General features: G+C 38.6%; 2 protein-coding genes across 7 annotated transcripts; one reads left to right on the forward strand and one right to left on the reverse strand.

The window, feature by feature from the left end:
- Nucleotides 1-3,504: 3,504 nt before the first annotated feature.
- Nucleotides 3,505-6,488, reverse strand: Ugt316A1 (UDP-glycosyltransferase family 316 member A1). Its single transcript, XM_089468846.1, has 5 exons — nucleotides 5,694-6,488; nucleotides 5,438-5,632; nucleotides 5,154-5,367; nucleotides 4,866-5,094; nucleotides 3,505-4,810 (listed from the first exon to the last, which is right to left on the reverse strand). The coding sequence occupies exons 1-5, from the start codon at nucleotides 6,146-6,148 to the stop codon at nucleotides 3,999-4,001; spliced, it is 1,905 nt and encodes a 634-aa protein (XP_089324972.1). The 5' UTR covers nucleotides 6,149-6,488; the 3' UTR covers nucleotides 3,505-3,998.
- A 35-nt stretch (nucleotides 6,489-6,523) lies between these two features.
- Nucleotides 6,524-9,109, forward strand: Sfxn2 (sideroflexin 2). 6 transcript variants are annotated; one of them, XM_089468851.1, is made up of 5 exons: nucleotides 6,524-6,651; nucleotides 7,148-7,504; nucleotides 7,595-7,860; nucleotides 7,990-8,528; nucleotides 8,591-9,109. In XM_089468851.1, the coding sequence occupies exons 2-5, from the start codon at nucleotides 7,492-7,494 to the stop codon at nucleotides 8,748-8,750; spliced, it is 978 nt and encodes a 325-aa protein (XP_089324977.1). In that variant the 5' UTR covers nucleotides 6,524-6,651; nucleotides 7,148-7,491; the 3' UTR covers nucleotides 8,751-9,109. The 6 variants fall into 6 exon arrangements, with proteins under 6 accessions (XP_089324977.1, XP_089324979.1, XP_089324975.1 ...); XM_089468853.1 differs by lacking the exon at nucleotides 6,524-6,651 and adding an exon at nucleotides 6,717-6,853; XM_089468849.1 differs by lacking the exon at nucleotides 6,524-6,651 and adding an exon at nucleotides 6,920-7,064.
- The last annotated feature ends 3,160 nt before the right edge of the window (nucleotides 9,110-12,269 follow it).

Consider the following 12,269-nt stretch of genomic DNA (forward strand, 5'->3'; position numbering starts at 1 on the left):
ATATAAATCTCAAATTATGAAATGAGATATAAATCTCAAATGAGATATACATAAATCTCAATATATGAAATGTTTAAAAATCATATGATATATACATACAAGTATATAAAACATTTATAGTCTAAGGTCACTGAAATTCATGAGAATCACATAGAGCGGTGTTGACAAATGCACTTTGTTCATTTCAGTTCATTAATTTTGAATGCGAGCATAGTTTTCATAGAGGTAGAGCAAACTTTGTTCATAAATAATATAAGAGAACAAGCACAAACACAAACTGGAAAATACAAGTTTTAATGGGAGCTATGCAACTAAATGATACCCTATAAATAGCCAGACTGCCGTAACATAAAATAAGTTTGATATATTTATGTTTGATAGTTTATATAAAACATATCTAAGCTTCAAAATGGTTTTTTACAGGGTACTTTCTAGTCGAACACCTCGATCCGTCTTTAAATTGACTTCTCACATGTCCTCCGACTTTTTGCTATGTTGTTTTATTTTTGTCTGCTGCAGCAGCAGCAGCTGTTTTGTATATATTTTAATTCCGATTTTTTTTTTTTAAACTGTGAACATTTATGCAAATTTTGTTGTTGTTTTTGTGTGTGTCAACAAAAATCTGGGGAGCTCGCAGTGGGCAGCGATCGATAATGCAAATGGGGACAACAGCTGGCAATGTTTTTTTTTTGTTCAGCGTTCTTTGGTTGTTGTTGTTGTTTTTTTTACTGTTTCAGAGACAGAACGTCCGAGAGGCAGCCACTGTAGCTGTTGTCTGTTGGTCGCACAGAGCTCAAATTTTATGCAACAAGAACTTAAATTTGTGTATTATGAATTTTAAATATGGACGCAGAGGCTCCAATGGAAAACTGGCTGCCGGGCCACCACATGCTGCTGCATGTGCCGCACTCACAACTGGCCGGGTCCTGTAAGCCCCTTTTCGGCCAACTTTGCGCCGTTTGCTTGTTGCGTAACTCAAAAGTAATTAAATTGCAAACTGCACACAATGGAGCAAACAAAGTGTGTGTGTGAGAGAGAGAGAGAGAGACAGAGAAAGAGAGAGAGAGGCAGAGGGGCGGAGATTTGTAGCATGTGCGTGGGATTTGGCCAGGCAAAAGTCAAGTGCTGCAACTACAAAGTGTTGAAAGGGAATGAAGCGCACAGAGCAACTGGCAACATGTTGACAGCATTCCCCCTTGGCCGGCTGCCTGTCCATGTCTGGGGCAAAAAGTTATAGTTATGATGATTGTTGATTTACAGTTTAAAGTTCTAGTTGCCGTTGCCGTTGCCGTTGCAGTTGCCGTTGTTGTTGTTGCCGTTGTTGTTGTTGTTGCTGTTGCCGTTGCCATGCTCCCTTTGTGGCCGCATGTAGCATGCAATTAATTTTGTAGCTTGTACTTCAAAGGCGCCACCAGCCGCTACGCATATTGCAACCGAAAATGAGGGCGGGGCAGCTGTGGCAGGGGCCGTTGCCGCCGCTGTCAATGGGTCTTTGATGCTGATGCTGCAGCAGCAGCCCCCTGCATCTGCAGCTGTATTTGTCGCCCGTCGCCGCTGACAGGCGCGCTAATGGTCGCTGTTGACTCCGAAGGGGCCGCCGGCTCTTCGATCTGCTCGGCTCGGCTCTGTTCAGTTCTTTTCTGTTCCCAGTGGTAATCCGAGAACTTTGGTATGTCTGTGCGCTTCAATGCATTGCTGCTGTCAAAGTCAAGACCTGACTTGGTTTTCTTTTCGCTCAGCTCCGTCTTCATTTTTTCCTGCGGTTGACGGCATCCCAGCCGCCGGCTGAGCTCCTTGCGGCCCACCTTGCCAGGTGCGGTGCGACCTTCGCGCTGTCAATGCTCTGATCTAAGGCCGATTTATATTACTCTGTCTATTAATGAGATATGCGGCACACAACGCAGCGCTTGCGGTCTTGCGGCCCACCTTGTTGCCTCACCTTGTGCGCGCTGCATATCAAATTCCTGCACAGATCCAACCAAAAATATGCGCATAAAAAGGCTTCGGGACTAAAAGCTGAATGGCAGTTGAAAAGTCAGTCGCTGCCTTTGCCCCATGCCCCATGCCCCATGCCCCATAAGCGTGCAGCATAATTACACTTTTATTAACATGCAACAAGAAGGAAGCCAACTGAATAATTGCCCCAGCTGTGGGCGCTTCGGCTGGCAGTTGTGCCACCCAAATCCCTAACGTTCCAACAACTGCCGAAACCCACTTCTGCTCCTATTGCCACACTACCCACCCCCTCTCACACTATTCCTCTGTCACTCTCTTTGTATGCGCCTCTAGCATGCATGGCTTGAATGTTGAATGCAAACAGGTGCCAAGGCAGCGCCTCCTCCTCCGCCTCCGCCTCCTGCTACTGCTGCTGTTGCTGCTCTTTGCACCCAGACCCAGCTTTGGCCACAGCTAGTCCCAGCTGCATCCGTCGCATCGCATCGCATCGCATGGCATGGCATTCACATCCTTTAGAGACACTTGAGGCGCACTCGGCTTAAATGAAGTGCACACGCCGTCATGCACATCAAAGCGCGCCGACAGACGACGCCGCCGCTGGGGCAGCTAATTAGACACGCCTCCATTGGCATCGCCGCCCGTAATTAACATTAACTGTTACTCACACTTGAATGCTACCCAAAAAAGAATTATATATATAACAACTCACTCTGTTTTTAGTCTTTTTTAATAATATCCGCTGGCTGTTGTTGTTGTTGTTGTTGTATTTTATGCTTTGTTGCACAAGCGAGTAAAAATCAAAATAAATAAAAACAAATGATCGAAAATAATGTGAAGTTCGATTTATACGCTAAATTGAGGTGCTACCAGCTAAAGTTGATCATTCATTTTAATACCCTGTACTTAAAGCGTAGAAGGGAGTTTAAGTCTGTATAGGAATTGTGAAGGAAATTTGCATAGGTTTAAAATAAATGATGAAAATATATAATTAAAAAATAAAACAAATAAAATAAAAATTATATTTTAAAAATAATAACAAGAAAAAAATATTTAAACATAATAAAACGAACAAAATAATTAAAAAATAAATATATAAAATATTTACAAAAATAAACAAAATATATAAAATGATATGAAATAAAAATTAGGACAACAAAATTTATGTTGAAAAAAATTGGTTAGGCTTTTGATAATTTAAATATGAGCAACAACAAAATTCAAAAAGGAAAGTAAAATATAAATTAATAATAAAATATAAATGTAAATCAAAGTTAAAGCACAAATAAATATTTCTGTTAAATTGATAAAATAAAATGGTTTAGGCTTGAAGTGCTTTAACTAAAATATAAACCAAAAATATCAAATAAAAATAATATATAAATAAAAAATAAAAATATAACGCCAAAAATATATGTTAAATTTATATCGAATGTTTAAATAATATCGAATCACGGCAGTTAAGCGGCATTGCGCCATATGTCAGTTTCCCAGCTCCTACTGAATCAATCAATAAAGAATTCATTCAAATAAAACTCGTACAAACATGAATTTCAATTGCAAATATACATATAATATTTCTTGAAGCCTGCTTAAATATTAAACATTGAGATTAAAAACTATACAAATCAGACGAACTAAATACAATTTGCCATATTTAATAAAATTCCCTACACTCGATTTCGTTAAACGAATTTACCAATAAACAAATATAAAATGTAAAATATAACAACCTTCGCAGTGTCTTGGTTGCCATTTCACATCGGACATTACACTTAACACAATATCATTTGTGAGCTCGTATCACGGCTACTCGCTAAGCTAGTTAGAATAAGTAAATATATTTATATAAAATAACACAAAGACACACAAACATTTTCCGGGTGCACAACCCAACACAGATGCTACATTGATGCAGATATATAAGGGATATTAGATACGACTAACTACATATCTTGCCTATATATAAGCATGTGTCTTTATAGTGGGTAAGGTTTGAAATCTAGAGATATATCGTTATGTCATGCCAATTGCTATCGATGTGGCTATAAAAACGCGTGCTCCATCTTCTCGTGCGCTGATGCTTTCTGTGCGCTATAAACACCCTGATTGACATACAGATCCATAGCGGGCGTTGCAGCAGTCGGTGGCGGTGTCAGATCCAGCGGGGTTGTTGAATTGCTAGACGGCGTAGTCGGTGTTGTCGAACTGAAGCTGGAGCAGCTCGAGCGAACCGACAGCGATTGTGCCGAACGTGTTCTCCTCAACGTCTCCGTTGAGCGAGCGCTCCTACAGCTGTTCGGATCTCCATGGCTGTGCACTCGACCCACGCTCTTAAGCATGGTGCGATACGGTTGCTGCTGCTGATCCTGTGCAGCTTGACTGTAGTACGATCGACGCAGTATGCAACACGTGACCACAAATGGCACAGTCAATATTCCAAAAATACCCAGCGCTATTATCACCAGCACGTCCAAGCCCTCGGAGCGCCAAAAGTTGAGCGAATTGGCATGGGACTTTAGGAAATCAGCACCACCTGTGCTCAATATCAGTTCAATGTGGCTCAGCGCTCTCGCCGAAGCCTTCGAATTGACTACACTCAGACGCTTCTTCAGCTGACCCAAATGCTGTGCATAACTTTCGTTCAGCGTCAGCTGCCGTATGCTATGAAGCAGTGCGTCATAGGCCAGTGCATCATAGGCGACTGTTAGCGCGGCACCCTTCTGCTGCAGCCGCTTGGCCAGCACCTCCTGCTCGGCCAGTATGGGTATGGCAAGTATTGGCGTATCACCCGCTATGGACTCCCAAACGCTCAGCTGGCCGCAGCTGCTAATGAACAGCTTGACCTGCTCGTGAGCTGAAAGGCAAATAGGTTTGAGTATTATTGAAGACTATACTCAGCGAAAACATACCCAGTATGGCCTGCTGGGGCCACCAGCTGTTGATCATTATGTTATCTGGCAGCGGCTGTATGAACTCCTCCGTTTCCCATTTGAGCAGAAAACGAAATTCCTTGAGATGCGCAAAGACATCCAGCAATATGGCCAGCTTTTCACTGGGCAACTGAGCCGTTTGGACCTCGGCACCAAGACTCATATAGATGACCCCACTCGACGCAGCCTCCATAAACGAAAGCACATGCTAAATAAAGATTAAAAACTAATTAGTTTATCAGTCAGAAGTGGCGCAATTTCAATTACATTTGGCACTTGCAGCTCTTGTGGCTCCAGCAAATGTAGTCCGCCCACTTCCAGCATATTGGGCAAATAGGCACGAGGATAATCCATAGCAGGATGCGAGTTGATCAAGGCAAGGCTCAAGTTCTTGCTCAAGTCTCGATAGTTGGGTAGCTCACGGACCAGCAGCTCAAAGTGATTTGAATAAACAGATTGCTGGGAGATCAGGTGGAAAAAGCTGCAAACACAGAACAAATCAGAGTCCAGCAATATATACATATATAGTTGAAATTCTCTAGCACACTCACTTGTAGGTCAGACGTTCAAAGGTGCTCATTAGCATATTCGTAATGCGTTGCTTTGTGTTCATGCGCTCCGTGTAGGGTAGAAAATTACTCGGATCGAGAGCGGCGGATTGAGGATTGCCAAACATGTTATTGAGCCATGAGTTGGCACCGGTGGGACTGATTGCAACGGTGGGCACACCATAGTAATAGGCAAAGCTAAAAGAGACGAACAACTTTAGACTTTGCTACATATCATCGTTCTCCTCTCTTTACCTACCCAAGTAATGCGTCACTTAGAAACAAATCCACAATAAGTAAATCAAATTTCTCTCCGCTAGTTATTAACTTTTGCACCTGTGCATCCGAGAGTAGCAGGTCCACATTTGTGGTGCCCGCATAGATCATGCGTGTGAAGCGTTCCATAACGCTCTGGGCGTGCATCTGTTCCGCCTCGAAGCTCATGCCCATGTCCAGCCAATTCTGCTTGAGATCCTGATCCTCAATGCGTATCTCGCGTATTCTGTAGAGAGCTGTTCCCGCATCTGTCGCGGATAATGCATGCGGGCTTATCAGCGTCACCGAATGATTCTGTGGACCGGCCACCAGTTGCTGGAGCAGACGACGTCCAAAGAGATAATGCGACCTCCAGACGCTGGGCAGCACCGCCAGGATGTTGGCACCGGTAGCATGGCTACAGAGCAGCCAAAGCGATAACAGTTGTAGCAGACGCATCTCGTCACAGTGCAATGAACCTCGACGTGTCCTCGGCTACGGACCAGTTTTAGTTTTCCGGTTTTTGCGGCCAATTCCCTCCCGCTACGACGAGCCGTTGCGGCCTTTCTATTATTATCTTTTGCTATTGCTGCTGGCGCTGCAACAAGACTTCATTGTCGCTACGGTTGCACTTTAATCTTATACAATCCTACATTGCGCCCTAGCGCCTTCCTAATTAATGTAAATTAGTTTAAAATCGCGAAATTTGTGTACAAAATGCGCAACGAAAGTGAAAAGAACGGCAACAACAACAATTGAATCGCGAATTAGCCAGGGCTGCGCAAACTCGTGCGTACGCCACTGGTGAATGACAAATGTATAAGTTATCGATGAGTAATCAGTTAGCAATGTATCGATAATATCATAGTATGAATGTTTACCTGCTGCAGTGTAGCGCACCTTAAGCTCTTTATCTGAAGGCAAAGCAATTGCACTTCAAGCTATAAAAAACAGTTGTAGCTGTAAGTATTAGTTAAACACAAAAGAAACTAACCTAATTATTTTGTACATAGTATTTAATGATATCATTTGGTTTAAATGTATGCGTTGTGGTAATAAAGAACAACACGTGAACAACACATTTTTATATGCACAAAAAATGCACAAAATCTAGTAATACATTATTCATGTGACTAGTTAAATGAATACCACATTAGTCAGCATGTAAGTCATGTCTTAGACCGTTATTATTTAAATTGTGATTTTGCGCACTTTACTCTATCATACATTGTCTTATATCGATAGTTATCCGCCTAATCGGCTAATCGTTGGATAAAAAAAAAAAAAAAACAAATAAATATAAGAGTGGGCAAACATGCGATTTACGAATAAATAGAATGTATTAAGACAGATTACTTTGTGTGGATCTGTGAGTGTAGGTGTGACTTTTAATTTAAATATATACCTACATATATGTAAGTACTTTTGCCAATTACCCAATTGTTAAATCACCAACAGATGTGCTAACACACGGTAGCAGCCGGCGGGGCGTCTGTACAACAACACCTCTGAAATTTTATTGGAACTGCGCCAGCAAAAGCAAAAAAAAGTGCAGCATTGAACCGAATAGCACAGCAGCATTTCAGCTGAGAACGAAACACCTGCTTGCATTTTATCAGAGAGTCGCTCTAGACTCGGCCCTAAGTACACATAAATCAAGTGTAATTGTAACTAAGTGGCGTGCGAATAGGATTCGAAGCACAAATTGGGGCCCAATAAATCAAAGACACTTGAAAGCAGCGACGCCGACAGCGAACTTTACGTAATCGCACATAACGGACCACAGTTTAAATTCCAAAAACATGGCTGCCCAATGTGAGTGGTTGAAGGAGAAATATGCTATATTTCTATTCATTATTAATTCATATCATCATTATCATTATCATAATTTATTAATATTTTCAGCTCTGGTCAATGTGGAAAATCTATTTGATTTGAGCACGTTCAAGGATCGCTTTCAGTACTATGCCTGGATGACGGATCCGCGCACGGTGCTGGTCTCCAGCGACCGTTTGCTGCAGGCCAAGCAAATCGTGGAGAATTATCGGGCAGGCGAACAGACGCCCAAGCTGACGCCCGATGAAGTGAAATACAATTTGAAGCTATATAGTTCGGCATTTCATCCGGATTCTGGCGAGTTGCAGAACTTTGCCGGTCGCATGAGTTTTCAGGCAAGTCGCGTGACAGTCAGCTGCAGGCACATTTACATATATACATATAAGTATATATATTTAGCGATCTTGCTGTCGTCACTCGCACAGTTGCCAAATAATGAATTGCATCGTTTCTTTGTTTGTTAGGTGCCTGGGGGCATGTTGATTACGGGCGGCATGTTGGCCTTCTACCGCACCGTGCCCGCCGTGGTGCTCTGGCAGTTTCTCAATCAGTCCTTCAATGCGATCGTCAACTATACGAATCGCAATGCCAATTCACCGACCAGTGTCACGCAGCTGGGTCTGTCCTTTGCGACGGCCACGAGTGCAGCTCTAGTGGCCGCAATTGGCTGCAAGAACTACTGGGCGAAAAGGGCGTCGCCATTGCTGCAACGGTATGTTCCGTTTGCGGCTGTGGCAGCAGCGAATTGTGTCAACATTCCCTTTATGCGTCAGAACGAGATTATCAATGGCATCGATGTCAAGAATGCCGACGGTGAGATTGTCGGCCAGAGTCGCTTGGCTGCCATCAAAGGCATCAGCGAGGTGATCATCTCGCGTATCACAATGGCAGCCCCGGGTATGCTGCTACTGCCCGTTGTCATGGAGCGACTGGAGAAACTGCCAGCGTACAAACGCATCAAGTGGATTAATGCGCCGTTCCAAACGCTCATGGTGGGCTGCTTGTGAGTAACTTTATTTGGCTAACTCAATATAGGGACTTAAACTAATCAGATACTATTTGCAGCCTCTGCTTCATGGTGCCCACGGCCTGTGCCCTGTTCCCGCAGCAGTGCAGCTTGGATACCAAAACAATGAGCACCTTCGAGCCGGAACTCTACAAAGATATGGTCAAACGAACTGCTGGCAATGTGCCCGATCGCGTCTACTTCAACAAGGGTCTGTAAGGCGCCCCAAGCTGAAGCCTGATATTGTCTGCTAGACACTTAGACAATAACCGTGTTGATTTTTGTTGTTGTTGCATAGGCATTTATATATACGCGCAACGTAATTGTTCCTCGTTCCTGGTCACATCGGAGTAGTCAAAGCTCAAACTGAATGATATCATAATTTGTGTTTTATGTGAACTTTTTAAGTGTGTAGTTTTTTTATTAACATAGTGAATATGTTTTGTAATTTATGTGAAACTGTAAGCTAAAGTGAAAGATAATTTTATAGATGAAATATTAAACTATTCTCAAGAATATTGTAAACTAAGCTAAATAAATAGACTCAGTCAGCAACAGGTTAATTCGGCACACTTGAAGTTCTTCAAACATCAGTTCAACAGCTACTAATTATAATTTGTTAATTGCGTGCTAAAAGTATGTCAGTAGGGCAACACTTAATATAACCCAAAAATAAAAAACAAAAAAATAAAATGACATCAATATTAGATAAACAAACGAGTTTCGGGCTTATAAACGGTTTTATTAGGTATATTGTTGTATCTTGTATATATGTATAAGTATATATATACATATATACCCATATATATATTGTAATTAGCAAATGTTTGCGGAATTTTCATCATTGGATTGTGTTGTAAAATTTACAAAATGTGCAAAACACAACTAGTTAGATTATTTGTTCACTTTAAATTTTGGTTAATTACGTGGAGACTCTCGTATTTATTTTACGACTATTTATCGGGCATTTAAACATAGTTTTGTGCTCTTGTACTACAACAAATTTTCGCATTCATCTTTGCGTTTTTAAAATGTACTTTTTATGTGTTTTAATTTTTTTTTTTTTTTTAATTTTTTGTTTTGGACATTTTTTAAGGTACAATTTGAATTGATTTTTTGTTTTTTTAATTTCTTGTTTTAGTTATTTGTTAAAAATGTTGGCACTGTCGCAAAATACTAAACATTGATGAAAAAATTCAACACCCAGATGTACAATATGTAAAATTGTGTGTTTCACTTAAATGTAAAAACTAATTCAAGCCCTCGCCTCGGCTGCGAGGGCCGTTCAATAACAATTCTGCTGCCTGGCAGCCAATTTCGTTTTCCATATTTTTCCATGTACTTTTTTTTAATATTTATTTTTTTCTTGTAGAGTGCCATTGAATTAGCAAACATTTAATTATATATGTATTAATAATTAATAACTTTTGCAAAATTCTCGATACACACAAATATACATTCGTGGAACATTTAAAAATTGAATTTTTAAAATTATTTTTCGATTTCCTTTTCATTTAATTTTTATTTTTTATTTTTAAGTTTATTTACTGACTGAGGCATTCAACAATTAAATCGCTTGGATTGCGCATAAAAATTATTGCAAATTTCATTATTCAATTGGTATATGTATTGGATTTATGTGGTTTTCATATATATTTAATGGGGCTTGTCCAACCAGGTGGAAAGTTACGACCCAATCTCTATATATGTACATATGTATATACGGTTTCGGTATACGTCCAATTGTGTGCACTCTTTCAATGGAGGAACTCTTTCCGTTTTAGCTGCCTTTACAAATGTTGCACTAAAAATTCATTTAAATTTCAGACTGTTTTTTGTCCACAACTTTTCTGGGAATCTGCCATCGTTGCAATTAAATTGATATAGGTTTGAAATGTTTGCAAATTATGTCAATTCGTTTTCACAATGTTGCGTATACGCCTTGTCCATCAGAAGCTTAACAGCTCTCTAACATAACAGACAGTTAACAGCGTTGCATTGTGTTTAGGAGTTCTGTTTAATGCTTAACAGAATGTTAAAGAATTTATGCTGTCGCAATCTTAACATAGTTTTTATTTTTCGGCAGATTCGCTCTCTAGCTTCTGTGTAAATCTCTTCTATTTGTTGTATACCCTTTAACTTACCCTTACTCTTTTGCTCCTGCACTGTTCTCTAAGATATTCTGTACAAACATTATATATGCCTTTTCTTTAAGCATTTTCTAAAAGTACATAAAACTGGAATCTTTTTCTCTTGTACATATCCCATTTCATTTTCATATATATATTTTTTTCACTTAGTTTAATGGATTTTTATTTCCTTTAAAAAACCATTTAAGCTTGTTTTGTGTCTTGTTATATTTTATATATATTCTTTTTTTATTTTGCGCACAGCCTTTTTTTTCTCAATATTTTTTTCTTGTTTTTCTTTGTTTCTGTGATTCATATGTATTGTATATTTATTGTTCATATATATATATAAGCATATATATATATTTCTATTATGTAGTTTATATATTTTTGTAAACCGTTTTTCGTGTTGACGACACCTGATCATTTTTTGTACCAACTTTGCCTGACTGCATACATATATAGCTATAGTATATATATAGATGCATATATGTTCATGTACATAAGAATCCATATGTTACTTCAAGCCTTCGCGCTTTGGAGTACTTTCAAAAGTTTGCATATTTCAGCATATTTAGAATATCATTTTCAAATTCTTTTATCATTTTTTTTTTTTTTTTCCATTTTCATTTGGTAAAAACTCTTAACAACTATGCCAAAAATTAAAAAGAGTAACATCCCCTTTAGTGGGCGTGTCTCTTCATGCTTTTTGTATTTACTTTTCAACTCCTTTCCCGGCGCTTCTAAAACCTTAGAAAAATAGCCAAACGCTAATGTGTTTCTTATTTCTTTCATTTTGTTTTTTGACCTCTTGGTTGAAATAGAAATAAAAAATAATAAACATAATTAATTTCTTGTAGTTTATTTCTCATTTTAGTGTTTAATATTTTGCTTGCAATTCTTCTTCGTTGAAAATCTGTTTCATTATTTTTTACATTTAGATGACTTGGCTTTCAATAGTTTTGTATCATAGAATATATTTTTTATAAATTGAATTCTTATTTACGTGTATATAACAATTATACATTTAAAATTTATAAACGTTTTTTTTTTAGTAAAATTAAAAAAGCCATGCGCATAAAAACTGATTTATCATTTTTATTTATTTTTTTATTTTAACTTTATAAATAACGCGTTTCGTGTTTTTGTATATTATATTTTATTAATATTAATTGTTTATTTTTGTTTTTACTTTCAACTTGTTTTGACTTGGCTTACGAATTAAATACAAACATGTACATAAGGTTCATTTATATAAGTATGTATATATTATATATAAATATATTTTATATATATTTTCCTTTTAGCTTTTTTTTTTTTTTTTTGTGTGAATAAATTTTAATAATTTTAATTTTAATTTTTGTTTTCATATCTATTTCTTTTATTTTTTCATGTGTTTTGTTTGTTAGACTTACAATATTAACTAGAAATTATATTTTATTATTACAATTATATTATATTATATTATTTATATATGTATGTGTGTGTGTGGTTTTGTCAGTGTGTGTGTATTCGACAACCAAAGTAGGAAAAGAAGTTTTGCCTTCTGCTTAGCTCCCAGCTATTACGGCTCCTCACTTGTCGCCTCGGCTGGCACCACATTGGCTGG

Source organism: Drosophila arizonae, chromosome 4 (assembly GCF_054131065.1).
Source record: "Drosophila arizonae isolate 15081-1271.41 chromosome 4, UAZ_ARI_1.0, whole genome shotgun sequence".
In the NCBI taxonomy this organism is placed as follows: domain Eukaryota; kingdom Metazoa; phylum Arthropoda; class Insecta; order Diptera; family Drosophilidae; genus Drosophila; species Drosophila arizonae.

Excerpts from the sequence above, each read along its gene's own strand:
- Ugt316A1 (XM_089468846.1), bottom strand. The coding sequence starts at position 6,148 with ATGCGTCTGCTACAACTGTTATCGCTTTGGCTGCTCTGTAGCCATGCT. Across the intron at positions 5,633-5,693 it reads CTAAGTGACGCATTACTTGG|CTTTGCCTATTACTATGGTG; the intron begins GTAGGTAAAGAG and ends CGTCTCTTTTAG. Across the intron at positions 5,368-5,437 it reads TTTGAACGTCTGACCTACAA|CTTTTTCCACCTGATCTCCC; the intron begins GTGAGTGTGCTA and ends CTGTGTTTGCAG.
- Sfxn2 (XM_089468851.1), top strand. Across the intron at positions 7,861-7,989 it reads CCGGTCGCATGAGTTTTCAG|GTGCCTGGGGGCATGTTGAT; the intron begins GCAAGTCGCGTG and ends TTTGTTTGTTAG. Across the intron at positions 8,529-8,590 it reads ACGCTCATGGTGGGCTGCTT|CCTCTGCTTCATGGTGCCCA; the intron begins GTGAGTAACTTT and ends TACTATTTGCAG.